General features: G+C 39.0%; 1 protein-coding gene across 1 annotated transcript; it reads right to left on the minus strand.

Annotated features, from left to right (window-relative positions):
* Positions 1-1,650: 1,650 nt before the first annotated feature.
* On the minus strand, positions 1,651-23,855 carry LOC310964041 (protein O-GlcNAcase; the record flags this gene model as incomplete). The annotated part of the gene is made up of 17 exons (XM_083937024.1): positions 1,651-1,787; positions 6,383-6,542; positions 7,538-7,727; positions 7,863-7,954; positions 8,477-8,584; positions 8,769-8,854; positions 9,925-9,981; positions 10,685-10,859; positions 10,957-11,429; positions 11,546-11,632; positions 13,923-14,192; positions 14,839-14,937; positions 16,538-16,709; positions 16,801-16,931; positions 17,197-17,294; positions 21,108-21,159; positions 23,813-23,855. 17 exons carry the CDS (start codon positions 23,853-23,855, stop codon positions 1,651-1,653), a joined length of 2,430 nt encoding a protein of 809 aa, XP_083793150.1.
* Between the last annotated feature and the right edge of the window lie 3,221 nt (positions 23,856-27,076).

A 27,076-nucleotide genomic window follows, 5' to 3' on the forward strand; every position in this document is an offset into this window, starting at 1 on the left:
ACCATACTCACTGGTAATGTTTACAGTTTTAGACCATGAAATGAGTGAGAGCTTAGTGTAAACTTCGGGTGTGCGTGCGTGTGTGTGTGTGTGTGTGTGTGTGTGTGTGTGTGTGTGTGTGTGTGTGTGTGTGTGTGTGTGTGTGCGTGAGTGCCTGCGTGTGTGCCTGCGTGCGTGCATGTGCGTGTGTGTGTGTATCTAATATGTCTGCATGATGTGATGATTTCTGTAGGTTTTTCTCTGATGAAATTGATCATGCATGCACTTGCATTTTGTTGTTTTCTTTACAGCTATAATGGCTGAGAAAAGTCGGATAAGAAATCTTCATTCATTATCTCCACTGAAATCATAGTTGTATGTTTGTTTCAATGTCAATATACATTCTACTTTATGAACAGCCACACAATGCTTTGTTCTTCATGCATGTAAACATTCACCTAAACTAATCAAGTGTAATCAGTGACGCTGTGCCTGGGTCCTCTGTTTAACCAACAGGACAGGAGCTAGAAAACAGCATCCTGACTTCAGAGAAATAAAGTATCGTTTGTGAACGGAGCAGAGGGAGCAGAGCACAAGATCGATCAAAATTATCATTCGTATATCAATTACTCACCCTGTGTCACCTTGAATCATTGAAGAAAACTATTTATCTCCCATCCCTCTATGGTGTACAGAGAATCCAACTAAAGGAATAAGAGGCCGTGTTTAACGCACAACTCGTGCAGTACAATCCAAGTCCCATTTATCCAATTGTATGCTCAGTAATTCCAAACAAATGTTGCTTGCTAAAAACCTATTTAAAACACTTCCACATGAATAGTCTAAGGCTTGTGCATGTGTGCTAAGGGCTATGCACTTATCGGCAAGTAGCATGCATGCATTCGCCTTGGAGGCATGAAGGCAAAGGTTTTCTTCAAGAGTTCAAGGTGAGTAAACTATGGTCATGTTCAGGAGGGGATTATCCTATGCCATCTTAAAGAAATAGTTTGATATTTTGGGAAAAACCATCAGTTGGTTTCTTGCTAAGAGTTAGACGAGAAGATCAACACCCCCCTCATGTCTGTATGGTTTATATGAAGCTACAAAGAGTGGGGTTGGAGGATAATACTCAGCGACCCCTTTCACATCAAGTCATGTGATCCATTGTTAATGTAAAATATCAAAATATTGATTAAATGTGCTGAAACAAAAACACATGTTTAAATGACACATGTGAGACATAGCTGCTGTGATCTACTGCTCTGCTCCCCTCTCAAATGATTCTGTCATTGACTTCCTTGTAAATTGCGACTAAATCTTGTAATCCGTAGCCAGGGGTGGAATCCGAGACAGATTAGCACAGCTCTGCTGAAGGCTTCAATTCAATGCTTATTTTATATTTTGTAAATCCTTCATTTCCATTACTGCTGCCACACGGACTCAAAGGAATAGTCCCTTTAAAGGTGTCTCTCTTGACGGAGAAAATACCGCCTTGTGTCTTTGCGAAGCTTAGCCGTCTCTACCCTGTACTGAACATACTGTGTGTCTAACATCTTTCTCTGTGTGCAAGTGCCCCAGTGTATCTTCTGTATGGGTGCAAGTGTCTTGTTTTTGGTGGTGTGTATCCATGTGAGCATGTGAGTGTGTGTGTGTGTGTGTGTGTGTTTATGTTCAGAGCAGCCTCCCCAGCACCACTCCCTCTCTGCTCCTGGCTTCTCCTCTGAGGATCTCTAGGAAGCCCAGTTTGGTCAAGAACTCCAGCCTCTGACGGTCTGTTGGCTGCACCTCGCAGAACACGCCCTGAGAACCTGCACACACAGGGCAGAAACCGTCATGAAAGAAATGAAGGTATTGCTCTCAGGCTGCAAACAAATATGCAAAAACACCCTTGTACAAAAATTAAAGTCAGGTATATAAAACAATTCAAACAGAAGTCTGAGATAGGTAACATTTTAAAAACACAGAATTGAAACATTATGTAATGGCCGTTTGGCAGCAACATCGAACATCGAACCATCAAATTAAACGGCCATGACACACCATAGGTACAATAAATTGGGTATGCAGGCAAAATCAGTCCATTGTCTGTGAAAAGTCTCTGAGTGTCTTATGATTTATTTCTCAAAGCAAGGAAGCTAACAAAGGGACAAAGAAATCTCAGCTCCCAGGTGCATGCTGGTTGTATAACTACCTATGTATGTATATATATATATAAGCACACAATGTTGTCCAATTCAAAACACTAATTACACATAAATGAAATAAGCTAAACAAAAAAATAATTAACAAATAAACAAATAACTAGAGTGAAGTTGAATGTTTCATTTATCCATTAGCTATGTTTAGCTAACGATTTTAACTGTTTAACCATTCCTTTGGGCTAACTAAATAAACTGTGTATCCATTACTTTAAGCTGATTACTTTTAGCTCACTATTCCAACCATTTATTCTTTTACTGTTTTTCTAATATGTCTAAATTAGTTAAATATGTCGACTGTTTCCCCATTAACGTTACTTTAGCTAGTTAAATTAAGCTTATATTTGAACTGTTTAATCTACTTTTAGTATAATACTTCAATCATTTATGATTATTTTGATTAATTTAATTTGAACTATTTCAACCATTAATCCATTACTTTTAGCTATTTATTTCAACCATTTATCCATTACTTTTAGCTATTTATTTCAACCATTAATCCATTACTTTTAGCTATTTATTTCAACCATTAATCCATTACTTTTAGCTATTTATTTCAACCATTAATCCATTACTTTTAGCTATTTATTTCAACCATTAATCCATTACTTTTAGCTATTTATTTCAACCATTAATCCATTACTTTTAGCTATTTATTTCAACCATTAATCCATTATTTTTAGCTATTTATTTCAACCATTAATCCATTACTTTTAGCTATTTATTTCAACCATTAATCCATTACTTTTAGCTATTTATTTCAACCATTAATCCATTACTTTTAGCTATTTATTTCAACCATTAATCCATTATTTTTAGCTATTTATTTCAACCATTAATCCATTACTTTTAGCTATTTATTTCAACCATTAATCCATTACTTTTAGCTATTTATTTCAACCATTAATCCATTACTTTTAGCTATTTATTTCAACCATTAATCCATTACTTTTAGCTATTTATTTCAACTATTAATCCATTATTTTTAGCTATTTATTTCAACCATTAATCCATTACTTTTAGCTATTTATTTCAACCATTAATCCATTACTTTTAGCTATTTATTTCAACCATTAATCCATTACTTTTAGCTATTTATTTCAACCATTAATCCATTACTTTTAGCTATTTATTTCAACCATTAATCCATTACTTTTAGCTATTTATTTCAACCATTAATCCATTACTTTTAGCTATTTATTTCAACTATTAATCCATTACTTTTAGCTATTTATTTCAACCATTAATCCATTACTTTTAGCTATTTATTTCAACCATTAATCCATTACTTTTAGCTATTTATTTCAACCATTAATCCATTACTTTTAGCTATTTATTTCAACTATTAATCCATTACTTTTAGCTATTTATTTCAACCATTAATCCATTACTTTTAGCTATTTATTTCAACCATTAATCCATTACTTTTAGCTATTTATTTCAACCATTAATCCATTACTTTTAGCTATTTATTTCAACCATTAATCCATTACTTTTAGCTATTTATTTCAACCATTAATCCATTACTTTTAGCTATTTATTTCAACCATTAATCCATTATTTTTAGCTATTTATTTCAACCATTAATCCATTACTTTTAGCTATTTATTTCAACCATTAATCCATTACTTTTAGCTATTTATTTCAACCATTAATCCATTACTTTTAGCTATTTATTTCAACCATTAATCCATTACTTTTAGCTATTTATTTCAACTATTAATCCATTACTTTTAGCTATTTATTTCAACCATTAATCCATTACTTTTAGCTATTTATTTCAACTATTAATCCATTATTTTTAGCTATTTATTTCAACCATTAATCCATTACTTTTAGCTATTTATTTCAACCATTAATCCATTACTTTTAGCTATTTATTTCAACCATTAATCCATTACTTTTAGCTATTTATTTCAACCATTAATCCATTACTTTTAGCTATTTATTTCAACCATTAATCCATTACTTTTAGCTATTTATTTCAACCATTAATCCATTACTTTTAGCTATTTATTTCAACTATTAATCCATTACTTTTAGCTATTTATTTCAACCATTAATCCATTACTTTTAGCTATTTATTTCAACCATTAATCCATTACTTTTAGCTATTTATTTCAACCATTAATCCATTACTTTTAGCTATTTATTTCAACTATTAATCCATTACTTTTAGCTATTTATTTCAACCATTAATCCATTACTTTTAGCTATTTATTTCAACCATTAATCCATTACTTTTAGCTATTTATTTCAACCATTAATCCATTACTTTTAGCTATTTATTTCAACCATTAATCCATTACTTTTAGCTATTTATTTCAACCATTAATCCATTACTTTTAGCTATTTATTTCAACCATTAATCCATTACTTTTAGCTATTTATTTCAACCATTAATCCATTACTTTTAGCTATTTATTTCAACCATTAATCCATTACTTTTAGCTATTTATTTCAACTATTAATCCATTATTTTTAGCTATTTATTTCAACCATTAATCCATTACTTTTAGCTATTTATTTCAACCATTAATCCATTACTTTTAGCTATTTATTTCAACCATTAATCCATTACTTTTAGCTATTTATTTCAACCATTAATCCATTACTTTTAGCTATTTATTTCAACCATTAATCCATTACTTTTAGCTATTTATTTCAACCATTAATCCATTACTTTTAGCTATTTATTTCAACCATTAATCCATTACTTTTAGCTATTTATTTCAACCATTAATCCATTACTTTTAGCTATTTATTTCAACCATTAATCCATTACTTTTAGCTATTTATTTCAACCATTAATCCATTACTTTTAGCTATTTATTTCAACCATTAATCCATTACTTTTAGCTATTTATTTCAACCATTAATCCATTACTTTTAGCTATTTATTTCAACCATTAATCCATTACTTTTAGCTATTTATTTCAACCATTAATCCATTACTTTTAGCTATTTATTTCAACCATTAATCCATTACTTTTAGCTATTTATTTCAACCATTAATCCATTACTTTTAGCTATTTATTTCAACCATTAATCCATTACTTTTAGCTATTTATTTCAACCATTAATCCATTACTTTTAGCTATTTATTTCAACCATTAATCCATTACTTTTAGCTATTTATTTCAACCATTAATCCATTACTTTTAGCTATTTATTTCAACCATTAATCCATTACTTTTAGCTATTTATTTCAACCATTAATCCATTACTTTTAGCTATTTATTTCAACCATTAATCCATTACTTTTAGCTATTTATTTCAACCATTAATCCATTACTTTTAGCTATTTATTTCAACCATTAATCCATTACTTTTAGCTATTTATTTCAACCATTAATCCATTACTTTTAGCTATTTATTTCAACCATTAATCCATTACTTTTAGCTATTTATTTCAACCATTAATCCATTACTTTTAGCTATTTATTTCAACCATTAATCCATTACTTTTAGCTATTTATTTCAACCATTAATCCATTACTTTTAGCTATTTATTTCAACCATTAATCCATTACTTTTAGCTATTTATTTCAACCATTAATCCATTACTTTTAGCTATTTATTTCAACCATTAATCCATTACTTTTAGCTATTTATTTCAACCATTAATCCATTACTTTTAGCTATTTATTTCGACCATTGATCCATTTACTAACTGTTTAAACATCCGCTTGCTAACTAGTTTTCACCCGTATAACTGTAACATGTAGTGTGCGGTTGTTACAGCTAACATATTCTGTTGATAAACTAATATTTATATTATTTTCAAATGAGTTAGCTGCTACTCAATCTTCCAAGGATCCATTGGCAATATCAGAAGTAACCGAAGGGTTACAAAGTACTTGAGCCTAGAATAATCAATCAAATGACACCACTTATTATTAGTAAAACAGCTAATTACTAATAATAAGTGAACAGCTCCAACACAGATTATCAGTTCCCCAGGAGGCAGGCAAATAAATACTTAAAAACGACTTCATTGGATGGTGTGAGAACACATGCAGCTTGACACTTAAGGTTAAGTGGTATTATGACACTACTACTTTAGAGGTTTGTGAATATTTTCCACAGCATTTCATGTTCAATCATGTCTTTATTCTGTCATAAGTGAGGGTTAATGGTGCTGAGTTTAAGGCAAATAAGACACACGCACATACAGATACAATGACTCGACACCCTGTCCTTACCATTGGCCTTAAGTGCAGTGAGAAGGGCAGTGAGCAGGGTGCGGCTGACGCTGATGTCCACCAGCTCAGGCAGGGCGTCCAGTCGCAGCTGAGAGGGGAAGTGATAGAGCAGAGAGTCTGGGTACTCCCCCTGGTCCTCCTCCATCAGCTGGATCAAGTCCTACACAGGGAGAAGCAGAGACTTTATCAGTGTGATCATAGGTCCTGGAAGTTAACTTTGTCCTATTCAGCTTAAATGATTGGACATGTTTTTTGTCAGGGATGTGGAAAAGCATACGCCATATTCCTATGTTGTTGTATTTTCAACAGCTACCACTAGATGTTACTAATAAGCTGTATTTGACCGATGCTCCTTTATAAAAACTAGAAATTACCCATCCAAAACAGACAGTGGAAGGACTAATAACCACAATAAATCTCACCAAATTTATTTTGAGCCTACATTCAATGCCTTGTAACATCCTAAGAGTTTCTGCTGTAACCACAGTTTTTTATTTATAGACATAGACCTGATTATTCTAATGCACTTCCTGTCTAATGCCCAAAAAAAAGTATTAAGGCAGAACCGGCTATATGAAGAAGGAAAGTATAAGTAACAAAAATGTTAACTTGTATTCTATAAAATTCTGCTGTTATGTTCCCATGTCTGATAAAGCAGTAACAGATGCCATGCAAAGGCTTCTACCTTCACACATCTGTGGCTGCAGTGTGACGCACTGAGTGGGCAGAATAGTCCTCCGCAGGTGTCAGGGAATGACTGTCCCTGTTGCTCACCACCGGCTCTGTTTGGCTCTTTGCCTAAGATCACGTAACTGTTTGTAATGATGAGCAACAGCAATGCTGTAACCAAAGACACTGTACTAATGTAAGTGCACTATATTCATAATTGTGTACTTAAATTTAATATGTCTTATTGATCAAGAGGAAAAATGTTTTTACTGACCTCTAAAATACTGTCGCACTACAAATCTAGTTGCCATGTCCTGAATGTTTATTTTGGTGTACTGCTGATACAGGAACTAGAGCCCCAGCGAGTGTGTGTGTGTGTTTGTGTGTGTGTGTGTGTGTGTGTGTGTGTGTGTGTGTGTGTCCTTTAGAATGACAGAACAGTTTAAAAAAGGATGTTTAATGACTTCTTCTACTCCACATATTCACCTGTGTGTTGGGGTGTGTGTTGCACCCTTTAGATGGGTATTTGTCCCTCATGGCAGGCATCCAGCTCGCCTGGCACCGCTTGGCAAACAAGCGGACATCCAAGATGCCCAACGCACAGCCACACACACCCAGCTCATCCTCCAGGATGAAACAGTACTCCGGGCACAACGCCAGGCACGGTCCGAGGCATCTATAGAAATGAAAATACATTACCCTTTAAGAATATGTGAGTATAGTGATCAAATACGGTAAGTATCCACTCTGGGTGTTTTGCAATACAGATGATTTTATCTCCTCTGTATTTCTATCTTTCTCAAACACACACCTGTCTCCTATAACATCTGGGTGAGCAGCACTAGAGTCAGGGCCACCCTGAGTCCTCAGGTGGAGTTGGCGCACCATCCGATACAACTCCAACTACACACACACACACACACACACACACACACACACACACACACACACACACACACACACACACACACACACACACACATACACACACACATACACACACACAATGAAAAAATAATTTTTGAAAGATTATTATTTTTACAGATGACTGTGGTTTTAAGCCCTTGACTATTAGTGTTTCTCTGCAACAGTGTGTAAGTAAACTAAAGTGACTACAGCTCTACAGGTGAACAGTAACCTGGGTCATTTAAAAAAAATGGCACTGGCATAAAATCCATTAAATCTTCAATGACTTCACATTACTAAGTCTAAGTGTATGCATGACCAAAAAAATGTTCTTCTTTCCTTGTTCGTTTCCAAGAACAAGGTCATTGGTGTGGTTTCTACTAAAATATTTGCATTTGAAAAAATTAGTCTACGACTTTCCCCTATCTTGAATGCAGCTCTTTGACTTCTGTAATACTGCATAGATTACACTGGCATTATGAATGAAACAATATTTGGTGTGGGTTTGACTTTTCCTACCTTGTCCTTGTTGTGGTAGGGCCTGATGTTATAAAGGCGAGAGGTTGGGAAGAGAGGAGGAGGATGAGTGAAGAGGTCACTGCTGCTGCTGCCTATTGGGAGAAGCATCTACACACACACACACACAACCACACACACACACACACACACACACAGAAGCAGCTATAAAAGGATTCAATGACACATTTTCATAATTTAAGGATACAACTATACAAAAAAACATCATGCAGGATAAAAAAAAACAAGGATTAATCCACAAAATCGATGGGAAATGACATGTTATACACCCTACCTGCACTTCCCCAGACACTCCCCCTTTGAACGCCCATGGTTCCGACTCCACTCCCAGTAGGTCTGCCCCGGTGGTCTTCCCACACCCTTTCACAGAGACGACAAAAATGTCACTCGGGTGTCATCATGTGATTAGGGCCAATGAAAATGCCAGTGCATAGGAAAAATGATGGCACGGTTCACAAGTTAAATATTCATTCCAGCATTAAAGTTCACTGTTTTCCAGCATTCCAGCTCCTCAAGAGATGTCGGCTGAAATTAACTTCTTTTTCAGCTTTTATGCTTTTGCCATAAATATTTGAAGCATATATAGTGGTTCAGTCGTCACTGCACCATTTAACTGCTGAGCTCCTCTAAGCTAGTGCAGAGAGATAATGACTGGATGCTGAGCAGTCTCGCATTGTTAGACCATAGTCAAGCGCTGGAGTATGCACCTGCTTATCATTCTGTTATAGGGGGAAAGTAACGCTTTGGCTTGTTTGTATTTCTTTAGACCAATAAAAGTCTTCTTGGGCAGAGTCCTAAATAGATAGAAGATGGCCAGACATCTGGCCACTGCACATCCGGTAAGAGGGACTAGATGTTTGGTTAATGGTGGAACATTTTCAGACTGAAGTTACGTTAGATAAGAAGGATTTGTGCAGCAGAGGCTACGTGTAGTTAGCCTCATGAGACCATCCTGATCTCTCGAGCTCCATTGTATTTTATTCGCAGATCAGTCTGGTAACGTGCGGCGGAGAAAATTTGGGGAAGTTTGCCAAGCGACCGAACCAATCAGCGTTGGTTTTCAGGCGGAGTGTGACAAAAGAAGAAGCGACTGTTCAGTGTATCGGTAAATTTGCGTTATACAACCGGCAAATATCCTTTACCGACATGTTGTTTACTTTCTGAGCTTTGCCTCGACGCTGTTAGTACATCATACACTTCGTTGATCTGATTTGGTGACTTGGCCCATATGTTGGTGAAAGACAGATGGTTTATCCAATCAGCAACCAGTATTTTTGCCCATTCCCAAAAGATCACCAAACAAGAGTTCCCACATGGATATGCTGAGTAAATTACGAATCAATCCATCTGGCGGAGTCAGGTTAGCATACTGTATCGTTAATGTAGTTATAGATAGGGAGACAAAGAGTTCAAAGGCCATGCCTACTCACAGTGGAAGCAGTTCTTCCAGGTGCCCAGGTTGGAGCTGTCACTCAACACGCGTCCATCTGTGTGAGATAGGTGAGTGTGTGGGGTTAGGTTATAGTACAGTATGGTATACACGAGGCTAACACTGCATTTTATTACACAGCTTTGTTGAAAAGAAATTTGAATCATCAACTGTGGAGGACCATTTTTAAATCCATATTTTGTGTCAAATAATTCATTTTTTAATAAGTAGCTGTATTATAAATGTAATGATGTAGAGTGAGCTGGTAATTACTGCAAAATGAACCTCTTACGGGTGAATCAAGACTGGTCCTGCATCACCCTGTCAGGGTTCAATTTGCAGTAATAATAAACCTGCTCATTCTACATTACCCCTTTATAAGCTATGATATGCTTTACTATTCTATGCGTAATATAGCATACGATACTATTGAAATACAACTCAATAGTAAACTGTAGTATACCATTACCAATATAAACTAAACATTATAGGGTTGTATAGCATACACAATTACTGGTATATTACAGTATACCACTGTTCACTGGTTCATAGACTGTACCATGGCATACTGGTGTGAAAAGAGTCTTATTTGTGATATTTCACATATTATTCTATGTTCTATAGATTCTAGCATAGCATAAAAGGTCAAAGCATACAGTATAGTACAGTACATATAGTATGACAATAGTATATAGTAGTATAATAGTGAAACACACTGTTATTCTATATTCCAACAATTTCCTTCTTCTCTTTATACTCACCCAGCCAACAAATGAATGCTTTTGCCACCAGAGCCGTGTTCCTCAGGTCCCACACATAAGGGTAAAGGTCATAGAGCACTGCCCTGTTGGCCCCACCCACCACGCTGCAGTGGAGCTGTGCTATGTCCTCACACAGGGATAGGACCCTGGAGGACCGGCCACGCCACTCATCAATCTGAGACGTGCAAGTACAAAAACAGTCACAGTTATGAATCATGCACTCCACACTCCAGATTTCACCAACAACAAATCTACATGACACACACACTGACCTTCAGAGGCGGTGTCTTCTTGCAGTTAGCGCTGACCAGGTGGCAGTTTGCTTTCAACCAGGTCAGGTCCTGCAGCAGTTTCTGGGCCGAAGGGCCATGCTCGTGGGGCAGATAATAAAGACCAACCAGCAGCCGCACCTGGGACTCACTTAATAGGCCTTTCCCACCACAGAGCCCCCACCCCTGGGCTTTCTGTCCCCTGCCGCCGCTGGAGGGTGCGCCAGGTCTGGATCCTTGAGGTGGATGACTAGGTTGATTAGGCTGGTTTGACCTTTTCCCCCCATTTCGTCCCTCAGTCTCCCCCTGGACCTTAGTGGGCGACGATGGGGGTGAGCTGGAGTTCAGGGGGAAAACGGGGAGCTTGGCCACGGCAGAGGTTCCTCTCAGGCTGGAAGGGCAGTCGGATCTGTCAGGAGTTTTGCAGCGACTTGTTGGAGCTGAAGAACGCTGGTCTGCTCGTGTGCTCTGCCGACCTGTGATGATAAAAAAAATACACATGTAAGTTATGTTAGAAATGTAACGCTGTGGCCAAAAGACATTTTTGTTTGGCAACCTTCAAAAATGTAATTTGTTGTCCACTGTTTTTTACCTGCTTGTAGTGGTTGGTTGAGTTCTTCCATCCAATCATGTAGTGCAGCAGACAGAGCTCTATCAGGACAGTATTCACACTGCTCATCTAGAGCATAAACAACATTGTGTTATTAGATATGAGGATACTTAATTACTCATATGCATACTAGGGGTGAGAATTAACTCACAACACAATACTATATCGATACGATTCTGCGATACTCGATACCTTGCAAGACAATCATTTATGATTAAGATAGAAATTAATAAGAAAGAATAGTGATATCATTCCAGTGTAAAAATAACCATAAAAAAGGCAAAAAGCCGAACTGCAAGAAAACTGAACAAAAAACAACTTAAAATGTTTAAAGGAAGGATACAACTATGCCTCACTAAAGTCTTTTCAATCTGTGTAAATAACATTAAAAGAAAATTTAAAAAAAACTAAAATTCAAGAATGCAAAAAATATTTGTCTCTAATAAAAATATTGGTCTGTGATGTTAATTCCAGTTGGACATGTTTTGGTGGGAAAAACCTCCCCACAAACACCACATATACTTCATCTGAATTATGTAAATAGCCTTGTACTTTATGTATGCGTGACTAGAAAAAAACCTTTCTCGTGTTTACTGGTCTGTTAAAGCTACTGTATGACAGTATAAAAACTGAATATAGAAATTATATTTTTACTCTCAGCTTTTACAGGACAGTACATTTTGCAATTTTGTGCTGGAAATAGTGCAATATCATGTCATGTCTCTATTTGGAAAATTATCTGTGGGAATGAAAGAAAACCCTAACCCATTTGCATGTCTATTCTAAACTGATCCTAACTCTAACGTATAATTCTTACAACTCCAGAAACTTGACATATTTAATGTTTTTTTATTATTTTAGTCAAAATTTGACCACACCCACTAAACACTGGACGTCGGATAGACGTGCAGATCATGTCTATGTTGGGTCCGTCAGTCCATGACCAATGCTGGACATCTGTTTGACGTCAAAACTAGGTCCATCATTTAAACGTCCAACCATGACTCATATTGACGTTCATCATTTGGGTACTGGGTACATTTCTGGACGTCACTTGGACGTGTTTTTTTGTTATTTCACATTTTCCTGTTTTTCTTTAACAAGTTTATTTTGAATAATCAAGTTATTATTTATGCATATACTGTACATATGTTTGCATTTATCTGTTTGTTTGTTTTTGGAAATGTAATTTATGGAAAATAATTTCATGGTAGCCTATCCACCTTATTATGACAGAACTCTCCGACAGTCAAATACTACAGAGCCAGAAAATGCAGGTCAGGAGTAAAAAGCTAATGTTAGCGCCTATGCTAACAGCAAACAACCTGTTGCTATTGCTGCTAATGCTCAGGTGGCATTACAAAACAACCCCTTCAGTGGACCGAACCTAGACATCCAAAAATGACATAGAAATATCACCATTGCGCATTTGGCAGTGGAAATTCTAAAGTTAAATCCCTCACACAATAAGTGCAGTAATTACTTGATATTCTGCCCACACCCTATCCCCCTCCCTCTCATATAATCATTCAAATTCCTTTTCCATTTCCATCCACATTGCAGGCTTCAGTCTGCCCTTCATCTCTTTTCTTATCCCCGCCCTTGAAGCCCATATCTTCTCTAACCCTCCGCCTCGTTTCTCCTCCACAGAGGGACCTTCCTGTCTTCTCATTTCTTCCTTTCATCACACCCCACATTTATTCCTGCATCACCACCTCTCTCTGCCCGTCTTCAGAAAAACATTGCACACTACAGTGGTTTTTTAATTTTTCCATCCCTCGTTCCCTCTTTCTTTTTCTGGCTGCATTCGTTTACCGCCACAGTAGATTTAATGCAATAAATGTGAATCAAATGTCAAATTAAGGTGATGTGTGGCTATTACAGCCCCACTATCACAGAGTTTTACACTAAGGAATAGGTGCATTTTGTGTGAAATATAAGTGCATCTAAAAATGATGATCTCTTGACAGTTTCTAAATATAAATCCACTTTGCTGTGAGAGTAGATGAAGATGAATTATTAGGGAAATGTTTTTATTCTGTGTAAATACAGCTGAAGCTTATGAAGTAACAGCAACAACAGATGGAACTTGTATCCCTGCAAGTTAATTTAAAATAATAATATTTGTCAAGTAATAGCATTCAAAATTGCATTAGCTGCCATGCAACACTGGCTTATTAAACATCTTTCCAGGAAGCAATGGGGCTAACTGTACATGGCTGTGGTCTGGCAGAGCCAATATTAGTTTATTAACATGGGACATCTCCTGTCTCATCACTGCTACTTCCTCCTTCCTTCCCACTGCTTATTAATCACTTTGCCTTTCTGCCCCATGCTTCCCTACCACCAAGCCCCTTACCTTTCCTCTCCTCTTTTCCAGCTCTGTACCAGCTCCCAAGTGAATGTAGAGGGATGTAGTTGGCTTCAAACTCGCAGTTAGGGTTGAGTAACAGGCCTCTCAGGTGGTTTCTCAGCTGAGGATCTCTGCCCTTGAAAGGCCCCAGGAAGAGACGTCTAGAGTCATAGTCATTAGCGTGCAGATTGTCCCAGACGAGCGGGGGGCGCTGGAGGACAGACTCCACCTCAGCCAGGCAGTCTACAGACAGTTTCCTCGAGATGACCTTACTGCCTGTGGGGCCAAGAAAGAAGGGAAAAGGTTCACAAGGGGAAGCCTAAAAAGGGGAGCTGCAGTGGTCCACCAAAATCTGTCTCTCTACAGACCTCTGATGCTTCAAGCTCCGTGCGTCATCTGCATATACTGCCCACATTGCCATGACACAGAGGTGGATTTAAATCATGAATATATCTCTTTATTTTTGAAAGTGGAACTGGTTATACTGGGACAGAGAGGCTGAGTGGACGTGATATATTATGTATTGAGAAGGAACGAACAGAGATGAGTACAGCGTGAGTGCAATAAACTCACTGAACTTACTCTCCAGACAAGAGCGTGAACAACCTCTGTGTTACCTAGCAACATAGCTGTGCACTACACAGTGTTTAAAAGCAGTCACTGTGGAGTTTATATTGTTATATCTTTGTGTTGTTTCCTGTTTTATTATGTTTTATGCTGACATGTATTGACAATATTGGTGCAACAGCAAAGTCGCTACCATAGAACAACTTCTTAGGTAGTGAGAGTTATCTCTGCAGAAATACAGCCACATTATACGGCATAGTAAAGTTGGTTGAATTCTATAAATTAAAAACTAGTTCAATCAACTAGCTCATATATTATAGATTTCATATTCATGCTAGCATGTGTATAGTCTTACCTGTCCATATCACTGTTATGTCGGGCAGCAGGTCCTCTCCTACAGTCTGTAGGTAGGGAGACTTTGAAACACTGGGAGAACACAGAGAACCACAGTACTCTGCAGGGAGAGAGAAACAAAGGTCTATTTCATCTGCTGTAAAACATTAGATGAAGGGTCTGTAGACCAGTGATTCCCAACCATGGCTATGTACCCCAGGTATTTCTGCAAATGCTAAGGGGTCACGGAAAGACTGGAGAGTAGCTCAACTAATTAGAAGTTATGATTTGCTACAGAATATATCCACATAAGATTAAGTCAACTAAACACTACATGTTGCAGCTATGAGTGAGAGTTTGTGAAAACCAGTCAGCAAGCAAGCACATACGTTTGAACTGTTAGCTAATAGTAATGAATAAATGGTAGAAATAAATAATAATAACTAAACAGTTTAAATTAATAGCTAAAAGTAATGGATAAACCGTTAGAATAGCTATTAACCTATTTGATACATGTTGAAATATTTAGCTTAAAGTAATTGTAAAAAGACTAAAATAGTTAGCTATTTTTTGATAACTATAGTTTGGTTATTCCAGTTACCTTAAGTTAATGTTAACTGATAAACAGTTGAAATACCTAAAAAATAATGGATAAACAGTTGAAATAGTTAGCTAAAGTTGATGGATAAACAGTTGAAATAGTTAGCTTAAGTTGATGGATAAACAGTTGAAATGGTTAGCTAAAAGTGATGGATAAACATTTGAAATGGTTAGCTAAAAGTGATGGATAAACATTTGAAATGGTTAGCTAAAAGTGATGGATAAACAGTTGAAATAGTTAGCTAAAAGTGATGGATAAACATTTGAAATGGTTAGCTAAAGGTGATGGATAAACAGTTGAAATAGTTAGCTAAACGTGATGGATAAAAAGTTGAAATGGTTAGCTAAAAGTTATGGATAAACAGTGGAAATAGTTAGCTAAAGTTGATGGATAAACAGTGGAAATAGTTAGCTAAAAATAATGGATAAACAGTGGGAAAAGTTAGCTAAAAGTGATGGATAAACAGTGGAAATAGTTAGCTAAAAGTGATGGATAAACAGTTGAAATGGTTAGCTAAAAGTGATGGATAAACAGTGGAAATAGCTAGCTAAAAGTGATGGATAAACAGTGGAAATGCTTAGCTGAAAGTGATGGATAAACAGTTGAAATAGTTAGCTAAAAGTGATGGATAAACAGTTGAAATGGTTAGCTAAAAGTGATGGATAAACAGGGGAAATGGTTAGCTAAAAGTGATGGATAAACAGTGGAAATGCTTAGCTGAAAGTGATGGATAAACAGTTGAAATGGTTAGCTAAAAGTGATGGATAAACAGTTGAAATGGTTAGCTAAAAGTGATGGATAAACAGTTGAAATGGTAAGCTAAAAGTGATGGATAAACAGTGGAAATGCTTAGCTGGAAGTGATGGATAAACAGCTAACACATTCAGCTTCATTCCAAGTAGTAGTAGTAGTAGTATTTCTGACCAAAACCAGTCTAAATATTGAGAGTTTAATTGTATGAAAAATGTAACAATATCTTCTCCATTTGAAACATTGGAAATCGAAGGAGGGGTACATGAGGTCATCTGACAGGGCTGTAGGAGTACATCAGACCAAAAAGGTTGTGAACCACTGCTGTTGACCATAATCTTTGCAGTTCAATTCAGGTCAGTGCTCCTACCTGTAGGGCAAAATAGGAAGACGGGTGGTTCCCCCAAGAACCGATAGATCTCATTAGTTACAGTGACCTGAGCATGGGCGAATGAACAAAAGGCCTCGCTGTCAGCCTGACACATGGAGTGATCGATGTCATCAAAGAGAATGGCGAACGCTTGGCAACCCAGGTCCGATACCTGGAGAGAGAGAAGTGGTTGTGTATGAGAGAGAGAAATATGCGGAGGCTCAAATCATAAAAGGTATTCCTTATCTTATCGTATCACACACCTGTCTCAGCTTGCGTTTGAGCAGTGTCAGGTCACAGGAAGAGGAGAAGACGATGTCCTGACCAGGAGAGAGGGCGTAAACAAACGTCAGGCCTCTCGATTGGGCCTCCTTTATGAGAGTACGCAACTGACCTGAGAGCAGGAGGGGAAAAGGTGATTACAGATGTTTGAGAATGCTAAACATTAACAGACTCTTCATTCTACATTCCAATGTTTCTCTTTAATGTCAGTTTTACGTCTAAGGGAATTCAGCTTGGCTCTAAAAGACAAGGGCAGTTTCAGTTCTTGTACAGATCTGAAACATATCAGGTTAGAAAACTTTGATGCACACATGGCTGGATGACTGTTTGAATAATAGACCATAGTATGCCAAGATAGATGAATGGGATGTTCTTACCCTCCTCTTCATGAGAGTAGACTTCTCTCCACAACAGTCTGTGTTTCAGGTCATCTTTTGGTCCGTACAAGTAGGTGTTCAACCCCCAACTTTGCATCCTGGTGCAGAAAGAGGTGGACAGAGGAGGCATACGGGAGGAGCGTGTTACTGAAGTGCGGGTTGAAGTCTGTTATTGCTAAAGCAGTGAATCTATAACCATTTTTTAAAATAGTTGCTCGAACACACAATACGTAATTTCCTCCTGCTAGTCGTCTCTCAAACGAAACAACAAAAGATGCACTTTGTTGTGAAGTAGCGCTGGATGATGGGAGTTGTTTTCTCCACCACACCATCACCATCACCATCACCACAGTCAGCTTCTGGTTAGGATTCCTTCAGTGTTCATCAGTCAGGAGGAAAATGTGGGTTAAGACTGGATAAACAGTCAATTTATGAAGCTTCTGGCAGACAACCACAGACTGCTGTATGACGCCACTGGAAGACGGGCTGATACCTTGAAAAATACGGAAGATTTTTCTGGTTTTAGAACAGTGTTGGAAACTTCTGGGATGATGTAAGCACACCAACAAAATATATAACATAGGTCTCGTCGTTTGTTGACATTTTAATGCGGAAATGTTACATTTTATACCTCCAAGAACTTAAAAATGTTTTTTTTGTTTCGTTTCTTTTACACCTATCTATAATACTATCTACGGGCCACAACTTTGTAATAATTCTTTATATCGTGATCACTTTTCAAATGCTTTAAAAATATGATCTATGGTAGTACATAGTGCTAGAAGTGTGGTGGTTAGCACTGTCGCCTCACAGCAAGAGGGTTCTAGGTTCAAATCCCAGCTGGGGCCCCTTCTGTGTGGAGTTTGCATGTTCTCCCTGTGTCTGCGTGGGTACCATGGTTCTCTGGCTTCCTCCCACAGTCCAAAGACGTGCACGTGTTAGGTTAATGATGACTCTAAATTGTCCGTAGGTGTAAATGTGAGTGTGAATGGTTGTCTGTCTCTGTTTGTCTCTATGTGTCCTGTGATAGACTGGCATCCTGTCCAGGGTGTACCACGCCTTACGCCAGATGTCAGCTGGGATCGACTCCAGCCCCCCTGATACCCCGATAGGGACAAGCGGTTGGATGGATGGATGGATGGATCTATTAAATTGTTCATCTGTTACTGTAGGAGCCGTGGAGAGAAAGGCGAGGAGCCAAACGAGAGGTGAGGACAGAAGTGGTAAAAAAAAATAAAAACAAAAAGCAGCAAGAAAATACATCCACTGTATCGACCGCAGGGCTCAGCTACAGGAAATGACCTCCTGAATTATAAATAGAGCATAGTACTAGAAGTAAAACAATAGCTGCATCACACATACCTAAACATGAGTATTGCTTTCTCTCTCTCTGGACATGGACCAGCTCTTATCATCCTTGTCATTTGTGGGTGGACTATGTTCTCGCCCTCTCCCTCTGCTTCATTTCCTGGACAGATGGTATAAGTCGCCTCCACAAAGCTGCAACCTACCTCCCCCAAACACACAATATACACACACACACATACACACACTTCCCTACTGTACAAACATTCACAGCCCTAATCTGCAAAGTTATGCAACACTCATTGTATGAATTTTGCCTGCACCCCACACTAGAGTCTAAAAAAGACGATCTACAAATAAACCTGGGGCCCACACACTTAGCTGCTGAGCTTTGGAAATCAAATTCATCCTATAATAAAGCATGCATCGCCTGAAAATTAGGGACTATTGTTCTCAAAAGTATTGATACTTCAATACCTGTCAACCATGATACCATGTCCCCATCTGATAGTATTGAAGCTATTAAAAAAGCAGATCTACAATCAAATTTTAGACCCCAGACAGCACAGATGAAACAACGGGCAAGAAAATGTGTGCAGGTTGTGAAAAATAAATAAATAACAGGAAAAAATGATCCTATTTTGTGTGTCAAGGTTTTTTTTTTCTTTTTGCCACAAAAGAGGCACTGAGAATCGATTTTTATCTTGTACTTAAAATTCTGGTATCATGACAATAGGGACACGCTATAGTGACTTGGTTATAGATAATGATTGTATGTACAGTATATTGCATGTTTTTATTTCAAATGTCATATATAGTACAGCTTATCAGGGAAAAAACACATTGTGCTACAAGGGTTGGGTCCCTATATTTAAGAGCAGAGGGAACACCCTATCTCCAGGGGTGTAGTTGGCTGTCACTGATAAACTCCAAAAGTGTGTCACAGCTCCCAACAGGGATTTATGCAGCTTCACTCGTCTGGAAGATCAGTGTCATCCACAATTAATTGGTTCCCTACTAGCTACGAGGTATTCACACGGGGTAATATAAATCTACATGCAAAGGGAACGTCACATCCTTCATTAAAGCATCAATTCATATCTCCTCGAACAGGTCTTAAATGGTACTTTGACTGCACGATTTAGTGTTGGGGAAAGCTCTGTGAGCTGATAAAACTGTTGTGGCAGTCTCAGTAAGGCGCTGCCTTGGCTTGTTTAGTCAAGATTCAAAGAGACTTGCCTCATGACCCTGCTGACTTTGATTTGGACCACTGTCTCCTGGAGCACTCGTGCTGGTGAATATTTGATTATCTCAGCTGTTGATTTTATCTGGTTTAAATGGCTTTTGTTCACAATTTCCATGTTGACATGGAGCTTGCAAAAGAGAACCTATTATGACACTACACTGGTGTCGCTCCACGCATAGTTTTGTTGTGCTGGGCAGCTCCCTGGTGTGAAGGTCTCTGCATGGAAAAAAGGTACAGCAGAACCTCCCCTGACGTAAAGGCTGAGAGGACACACACATCCTGTATTAGGATGATTTAAATATACTGATTCCAGTTTAGTTAAGTGTGATGAAACAATAATTAATCCTTCTTCACAAGCCGGGCAGAGTATTGGTATATTATTAGTATAGTATGCCCAAGTATTCTCACCATTTAACAGGTAATTGTAGAGTCATCTAAAGTTTAACCCTAAGCCTAACATTATGGAGGAAACAGTAAATGTGTGAGCCTTTAAATTGACAAACTTTAAAACTGACCTATAAAGAGAAATGATAGACTTTTAGGGAATCATTCTCGTTATCATACTTTCAGCATGGAGAGATTACTGGGTCAGAGGCCTAGACAACACAATGTTGCTAAGATTTAAAACCACACGAAACGACCACAAAGGGACCACAAAGGGACCACAAAGGGACGCTAAATGACTAAAAGTAGACGCAAAACCATCAAAAACATACACATAAGCCAACATTTCAACTCCAAGTGACTACAAGGCAACGCTCAACGACTAAAATGGACGTTAAAAGAAGCAGAAAGAGACAAAAGGACCCCATAAAAAAGTGAAACTACTTAAAAAAAGATACAAAAAGACTACATAGAAAACCTTAAACTTAACTGGACAGAAAAAAAGGATTAAAAAACAATTACATGGAGACCACAAAAGGACACCAAATCTGAGTTCGGTGTCTTCTTAGATGTAGGCAGGGTGGGGGCCACTTACAGGTCTGTGCCCAGGGGCCCATTATCTCATAATCCGTCCATGACTATCAGGATACATTGCCCTCGATAACAATGTTAGCACGATACAGTGATTCTATCAATGATGTATCGCAGGAGGAGGCGATATGATATATTCCCCTATATTCTTTGCCATCCCGATGCATCCCATCTTTGATCGTCTTTCTCCTTCCACTATAATACAATGTACTGTCGCCTCCCTCTCCCCCTCCTATCCTCCATGGCTGAGCCTCAGGGCTGAGGATGAGCCGGCTCTCTTCTCTGGAGTCATTCTGCGTCAGTGGTTTCTCTCAGGTCTGCCTGGCACTGATATAGAGGCGTGCAACTACGTAGCTTTAACCCACAGGCGTCAGGTCAGACTCACCATTGGAAGAGAACCTTCCTCTGATCCATAGTCCATGGCCTCCCATAGAAACCTGCAGAAACAAAGTGCACACATGACACTATATCTTTGCTGCAAGCGTTCATTTTCCACACTTTTTATACCCAAACATACATATGCATGATCACTGAATAAGCACAATGGCATCCCATAGCATTTATCATGTATGCTTCTAGGGCTTTTCTATATTTTTACTTCCGCGCTCGGCAGCAATGAATCGCAAACTGGACGGTTATCAGCTACTGGACACAGCACATAAAACGATGCAAGCTCCCCCAGAGCTCGCTTGGTCACATCCCCTCTGTGTTTGGCAGCAGCATAATTCATCTCCAGCTACACTCTCCATCACATTTTCTATTTTTAGAAATGGGAGCTTCTCCAGTGTCCTTCTCCTCCTTTGTGTATTTTAGTTAAGTCTGCAGTGTGTGTATCTGTGTGTGTGTGTGTGTGTGTGTGTGTGCGTGTGTGTGTGTGTGTGTGTGTGTGTGTGTGTGTGTGTGTGTGTGTGTGTGTGTATCTGTGTGTGTGTGTGTGTGTGTGTGTGTGTGTATGCGTGTGTGTTTGTGTGTGTGTACAGTAAGTGGGTCACGCTGAGAAGTAAATCTGAACAATCGAGGCTAGTCTAGCTAGGCTAGAGTGCATTTTGGTGTGCATATGATGTGTGTACCCGTGTGCAAGTGCGTCCTGCAGAGCGATCTAGGCCTCACTAAGCCAGAATTAATTACTAACTGCTGGATGCCACCCCATGAGACTGAGAAATACACAGGTTTGAGGGGCTCCAATTAGTAATAAGGTGTCTGTGTGTGTGTGTGTGTGCATGTGTGTGCGTGTGTGTGCGTGTGTGTGTGTGTGTGCCATTATCTTATCATTGTGCAAAACCAGCGTAGAGCTGGAAAGTTGAGAGCAGACAAACAGAACAGTGTTGAAACAAATATTAAAATTTGGCAACAATTTAAATAATGAATCCTCGTTAAAGTCATTTGATAAACATTGTCTGGTTTCAACTTCTCAAATGTGAGGATTGGTTGCTCAGGATTTGTGTCACGTCCCTGTGAGTTGGACATTTTAAGGTTGGAGTGGTGGTAGGATAAAAGTAAAGATGCAACCTTTGGCACTTCCTTTTTTCACTATTGTATTGTAACTCAATTGAATGCATGAATGAATGCTTTATTTTGAAAATGTAACTAAAAAGAATAATACCATGAAACCTAAAATAAAAATGTCCAAAGAGGAATGGGAAAAGGCAAAACCTTAGTCAATCCTACCCATTTTCTACTACTTTAAAATAATATTTAACATGAATTGCTTCATATTTATAACATATATTATCTTTAACACACTCTCAATCTATTTATAAGCAATAAAACAGACCTTATACTTAATGATGATATTTCTTCGTTATGTTTCTTCGTTACTCTGGGCGCCTCCCTAGGGAGGTGTTCCAGGCACGTCCAGCTGGGAGGAGGCCTCGGGGAAGACCCAGGACCAGGTGGAGAGATTATATCTCCACACTGGCCTGGGAACGCCTCAGGATCCCCTAGTTAGAGCTGGTTAATGTGGCCCGGGAAAGGGAAGTTTGGGGTCCCCTGCTAAAGCTGCTGCCCCCGCGACCCGACCCCGGATAAGCGGTTGAAGATGAGATGAGATGAGATGTTAGCAGCATATCCATCTCTTCTCACCATGTACAAGACCTTTGAGAAGGCACCTCTCTGCCAATCACGTTTCCATGATAACTCCTCAGCGCAATACAGTGATGATGATGATGATGATCGTGACTGCACAAATATAAACTATAGAAACGTGCAGTGACACTGACGGAAATGATGAGAACATATGTGGTTCAGCACCTGTTCACTCTACTGTTCTTATCGTTGTCTTGTGAAAAAAAACATTTTACTATTATTATCATTTACTATAATATCAGCATATGTGTGTGGTTGTGAGATGAGAGAGTGAGTGAAGGGATAGATGTGTCACAGTTACCATCTTCCTTCTGTTGCAATTATCATCAAGTTCTTTTCTTTTTAACCATAGTCTGCAGTCGTTAGTCTGTACCCTGCTTTGTCATTGGCATAACCTGGTACATCATTAATGCCAGTTAATGTTGGCGTTCCCACCACAACTCTTCATTTATTATCTGTATCTACTGAGGTCCTCAGTGTCTCATCATCATCATCATCATCATCACTATCATCATCTCCTCTACCAGCCTATGTCATGGTCCAAACATTGTAGTTTTATTTCTTCATCTGTCTCAGCATCCCTATAATCATCACTACTGCCATGTCGCCCCGGCAACATCTTCACAGTTTACCATCTCGACCATCTCCTTCCCCATCTTTGTCATCTATCCCCACACGATCTTCATCACCACCTGCCATCATCCAGGGTATTTGCTCTCCTGAGGCTGCAGCCTTGCAACGAGACATCACTTAATCCGTTCCCCCGCCTGCTCTTTGATCTCCACTTCAAGCCTGGCTGATCACCAGCACATCATCTCATAAAGACCTTCACACCCCACAGTGTTCGTACATACAGTAGAACCACTCCCGCGCCCGCAGTAAGAGACTAAACTGTGCTGAAATGTAGGTCAAACCGGTGGTCTATTCAAAATCGTCTCCCCTAGGTAAGAAGCAGAAAATCACATGATCTGACAGGAGGTCAGTGATGAAGTCGGCCGCTCTTACCTTCCACCACCCCACAAAGAAACTGCTTCTTCTCCTCCTCCATCCTGTCCTCCGCCCCGCCGCTGCCTCCCTCCGCTTCCAGTCGAGCCCTAACGAGCGAGGGGGGGACGAGATGCTCTCCCCGTCTTTCAGCTTAGATGCCGGGGATGTTCTTCATGCTTTTGCCTCGTTTGCCTCCACCTCTTCCTCTCTCCTCTCTCCGTCTCTCCACAACGCTGGTCCCCGCGTGCTGCGTTCAGGTGCACGGCGGAAGCTGCTGCTTTCTGGCACTTCGCGCTCATGAGAGAAAAAAAAAGCCAATATCAAGAGTCACCCTGAAAAAGAGTCGTCTTTGGTGGTTAAGGTCATTCAACAGATTGTAATACAGATAAGACTGTACCGCTTTGTGCTCCATTGTGACAGACTGTTAGGTGTACTGTTAAATATTAGTACTGTTATTCTCAATTCATAAAATGGGAGAAAACACATTACTGTATTATGATACTGCTTTGTCATATGATTTGTTAGGCTACTTAAAGGTTGAAGATGTGAGTCTTTATTAAAAGCTTTATTTAAAAAAATAATAATAACACCCACGGGGCGTTTTGAGGAGTACAGAATGAAAGTATTTATTTTCCATAAAAAATATAAATATATTTAGTCCGAATTAATATGTTAAATTATTTTTGACGGGTTTGACAATGACTTTCTGTCATGTTCTGTTTACGTTGTAGCAGCCAATAGCGTTGGTCGTTGCAGATTGCCAAGGTTGACTGTTGTTAGGAGCAGCTACTGTAGGCCGGCACTGGGTGAAATAGAGTTTGTCAATCCTGCAGCTGCTTATTTGTCCCAGCAGCTGAGTGACCGGAGACGGGCAAAAACCAGAGTCAATATAGGCCAAGAATTCACTCCATGGACTGACATAAAGGAGTTCAACAGCATTAAAACACACGTCAAAATGGCTGTTTCTCCTTGATTGGTAAGCTAACTCTCATGTTTACTTAGTTGTAACGGCTAACGCTAACCGTCAGTCAAACTCCTCTAAGACTTGTTTTTATGGTGTGGTTTGCCGGAGGGGATGGGTTCAAACAGGCTCAAACAGACTCTGGTCTCCTGTAGCTACTGGGCCGGGTCTGACCAACCTGGCAACCTGAGTGCTGAAATAATTTTCTGTTGTTGGGACTACGATCTTGAGACACTAGATGGCGGTGTTCTGCTCATTCTACACATTCAACCTTTAATACTTAGGCTACATACTAGGCTTATCTCTTTCTGCTACAGAAAGCTCCCCAGGAAACAAAAATCCAGGCCTTTTTGTGGTAAACATTTTGTCATGATAAGAAAAACACATGCGTGCGTTCAGCGCCAATGTAACATAGCAAAACCTTTCTTTCGACTGAAACGGTGGTGCGTTGAACATCGTGTGGTGTAACCTTTACCTCGTGCCTTTTTAATATCACAAGTTTACATACACGTCGCTGCTGATTGGGTAACACCTCTGACACACTCACAACACGGGAGTGAACAACCACGACTTTAAGCATATCATTTCTATGCCTCAAAACCTGTTGCACACCGCTTTGAGGCAACACGTCATTCAACTCAGAAACCGAAGTAAAGCGGTGCGCGTGTGCACACCACTGACAACAAAACAACATTGTTTGTCCATCAGTTGTTTTCCCTGTTTCCAAAAGAGTTGAGCGACTGTGTAAAATATAAATAAGAGCAGAATGCAACGATTTACAGTGAAAATCCCATTTAATTAGTATCAGCAGAGATACATCATTTCAAATGTTGAAACCAAAATCTGTATTGTTTTTTATTATATCCTCATCTAGAATTTGATGCCAGCAACTCATTTCAAAACAGTGGGCACATAATGTTTACCACTCTGTTGCATCACTTTGTAAGGGTTTGGGAACTGAGGAGACCCACTGCTGTCATTTTGAAAGTGGAATGTTTTCCAATTCTTGCCTGATGTAGGATTCCTGCTGCTCAACAGTTCGGGGTCTCCTTTGTTTTATTTGATCTTTTCCTACTTCACCTCCCTCTTAAATGAGCTCGGGCCCAGGGAAGGTGGCAGCGACTTTCAACTTACATTTTTTGATGCAGAGACAAAGTGTTCCTGAGCCCATACAGTGATATCCACGTCAGAATCCTGTCTGTTTTAATGCAGTACAGTCTGAGGGCCGAGGGTCACCACCATCCAGTATCGGTTTTCAGCCTTGTCCTTTGCGTAGAGAGATCTCCTCAGAATCTCTGAATCTTTTAATAATGTTATCTACTGTAGACGATGAAATCCCCAAATTCTTTGCAATTTTAGGTTGACAAAGACTATTCTTTAATTGTTGCACTTGTTGCCAGCGCAGTCTTTCACGGAGTGGTGAACCCCTCCCTTCTCTTTATCTCAGAAAGTCAGCCTCTGGGCTTTTATTTATCATGTTACCAACCTGTTTACAGTTAACTTTTCCAGTCTTTTTGCATTTCAAACACACATTCAACATAAATCCAGTATTGTTGAACATAATTCACTCATAAAATAAATGTAGTTATATATATTTTGATTGTGCCTAAAAGTGTGTAAAGAAAATAATGCTACTTCTTCACAATTTCCTCACTGTTACAGCGGTCTCAACTGCACTTCCACAAAGACACTCTCCTGTTTAGCAATCCAACCTGCTCACTTACTTACCATTTCTATCTGTCGTGACATTTTTCTTTCTCATAATTCAGATATTTCCTGTGGCCATGAAGGCAGCAGTCATCAGCTTCCAGGCTCCAGTCTGCACAGGCGCAATGTCCCCTTGTATGCAAGATGAGCAATGTGTGTGTGTGTGTGTGTGTGTGTGTGTGTGTGTGTGTGTGTGTGTGTGTGTGTGTGTGTGTGTGTGTGTGTGTGTGTGTGTGTGTGTTTGTGCGTGTGTGTGTGTGTTTGTGTGTCCGTACGTGTGTGTGTGTGTGTGTGTTTGTGTGTCCGTACGTGTGTGTTTGTGCGCGTGTGTGTGTGTGTGTGCGTGTTTGCATGTCCGTGCGTGTGTGTGTGTGTGTGTGTGTTTGTGTGTCCGTACGTGTGTGTGTGTGTGTGTTTGTGCGTGTGTTTGTGCATGTGTGTGTTTGTGCATCCGTGCGTGCATGCATGCATAATCACACTCAATGGCCAATGTTTTTCAGCCTTACACTTTATTTCATATTTGAATAATTTGGCAAATTTTGAGATGTGGGGAATAAGTGGGTACAGACACTGTTAAATGCAAAATACTTTAACTGTCCCGTTTCGTCTTACTT

This window comes from Echiichthys vipera (genome assembly GCF_963691815.1).
Source record: "Echiichthys vipera genome assembly, chromosome: 22".
Taxonomy (NCBI): Eukaryota; Metazoa; Chordata; class Actinopteri; order Perciformes; family Trachinidae; genus Echiichthys; species Echiichthys vipera.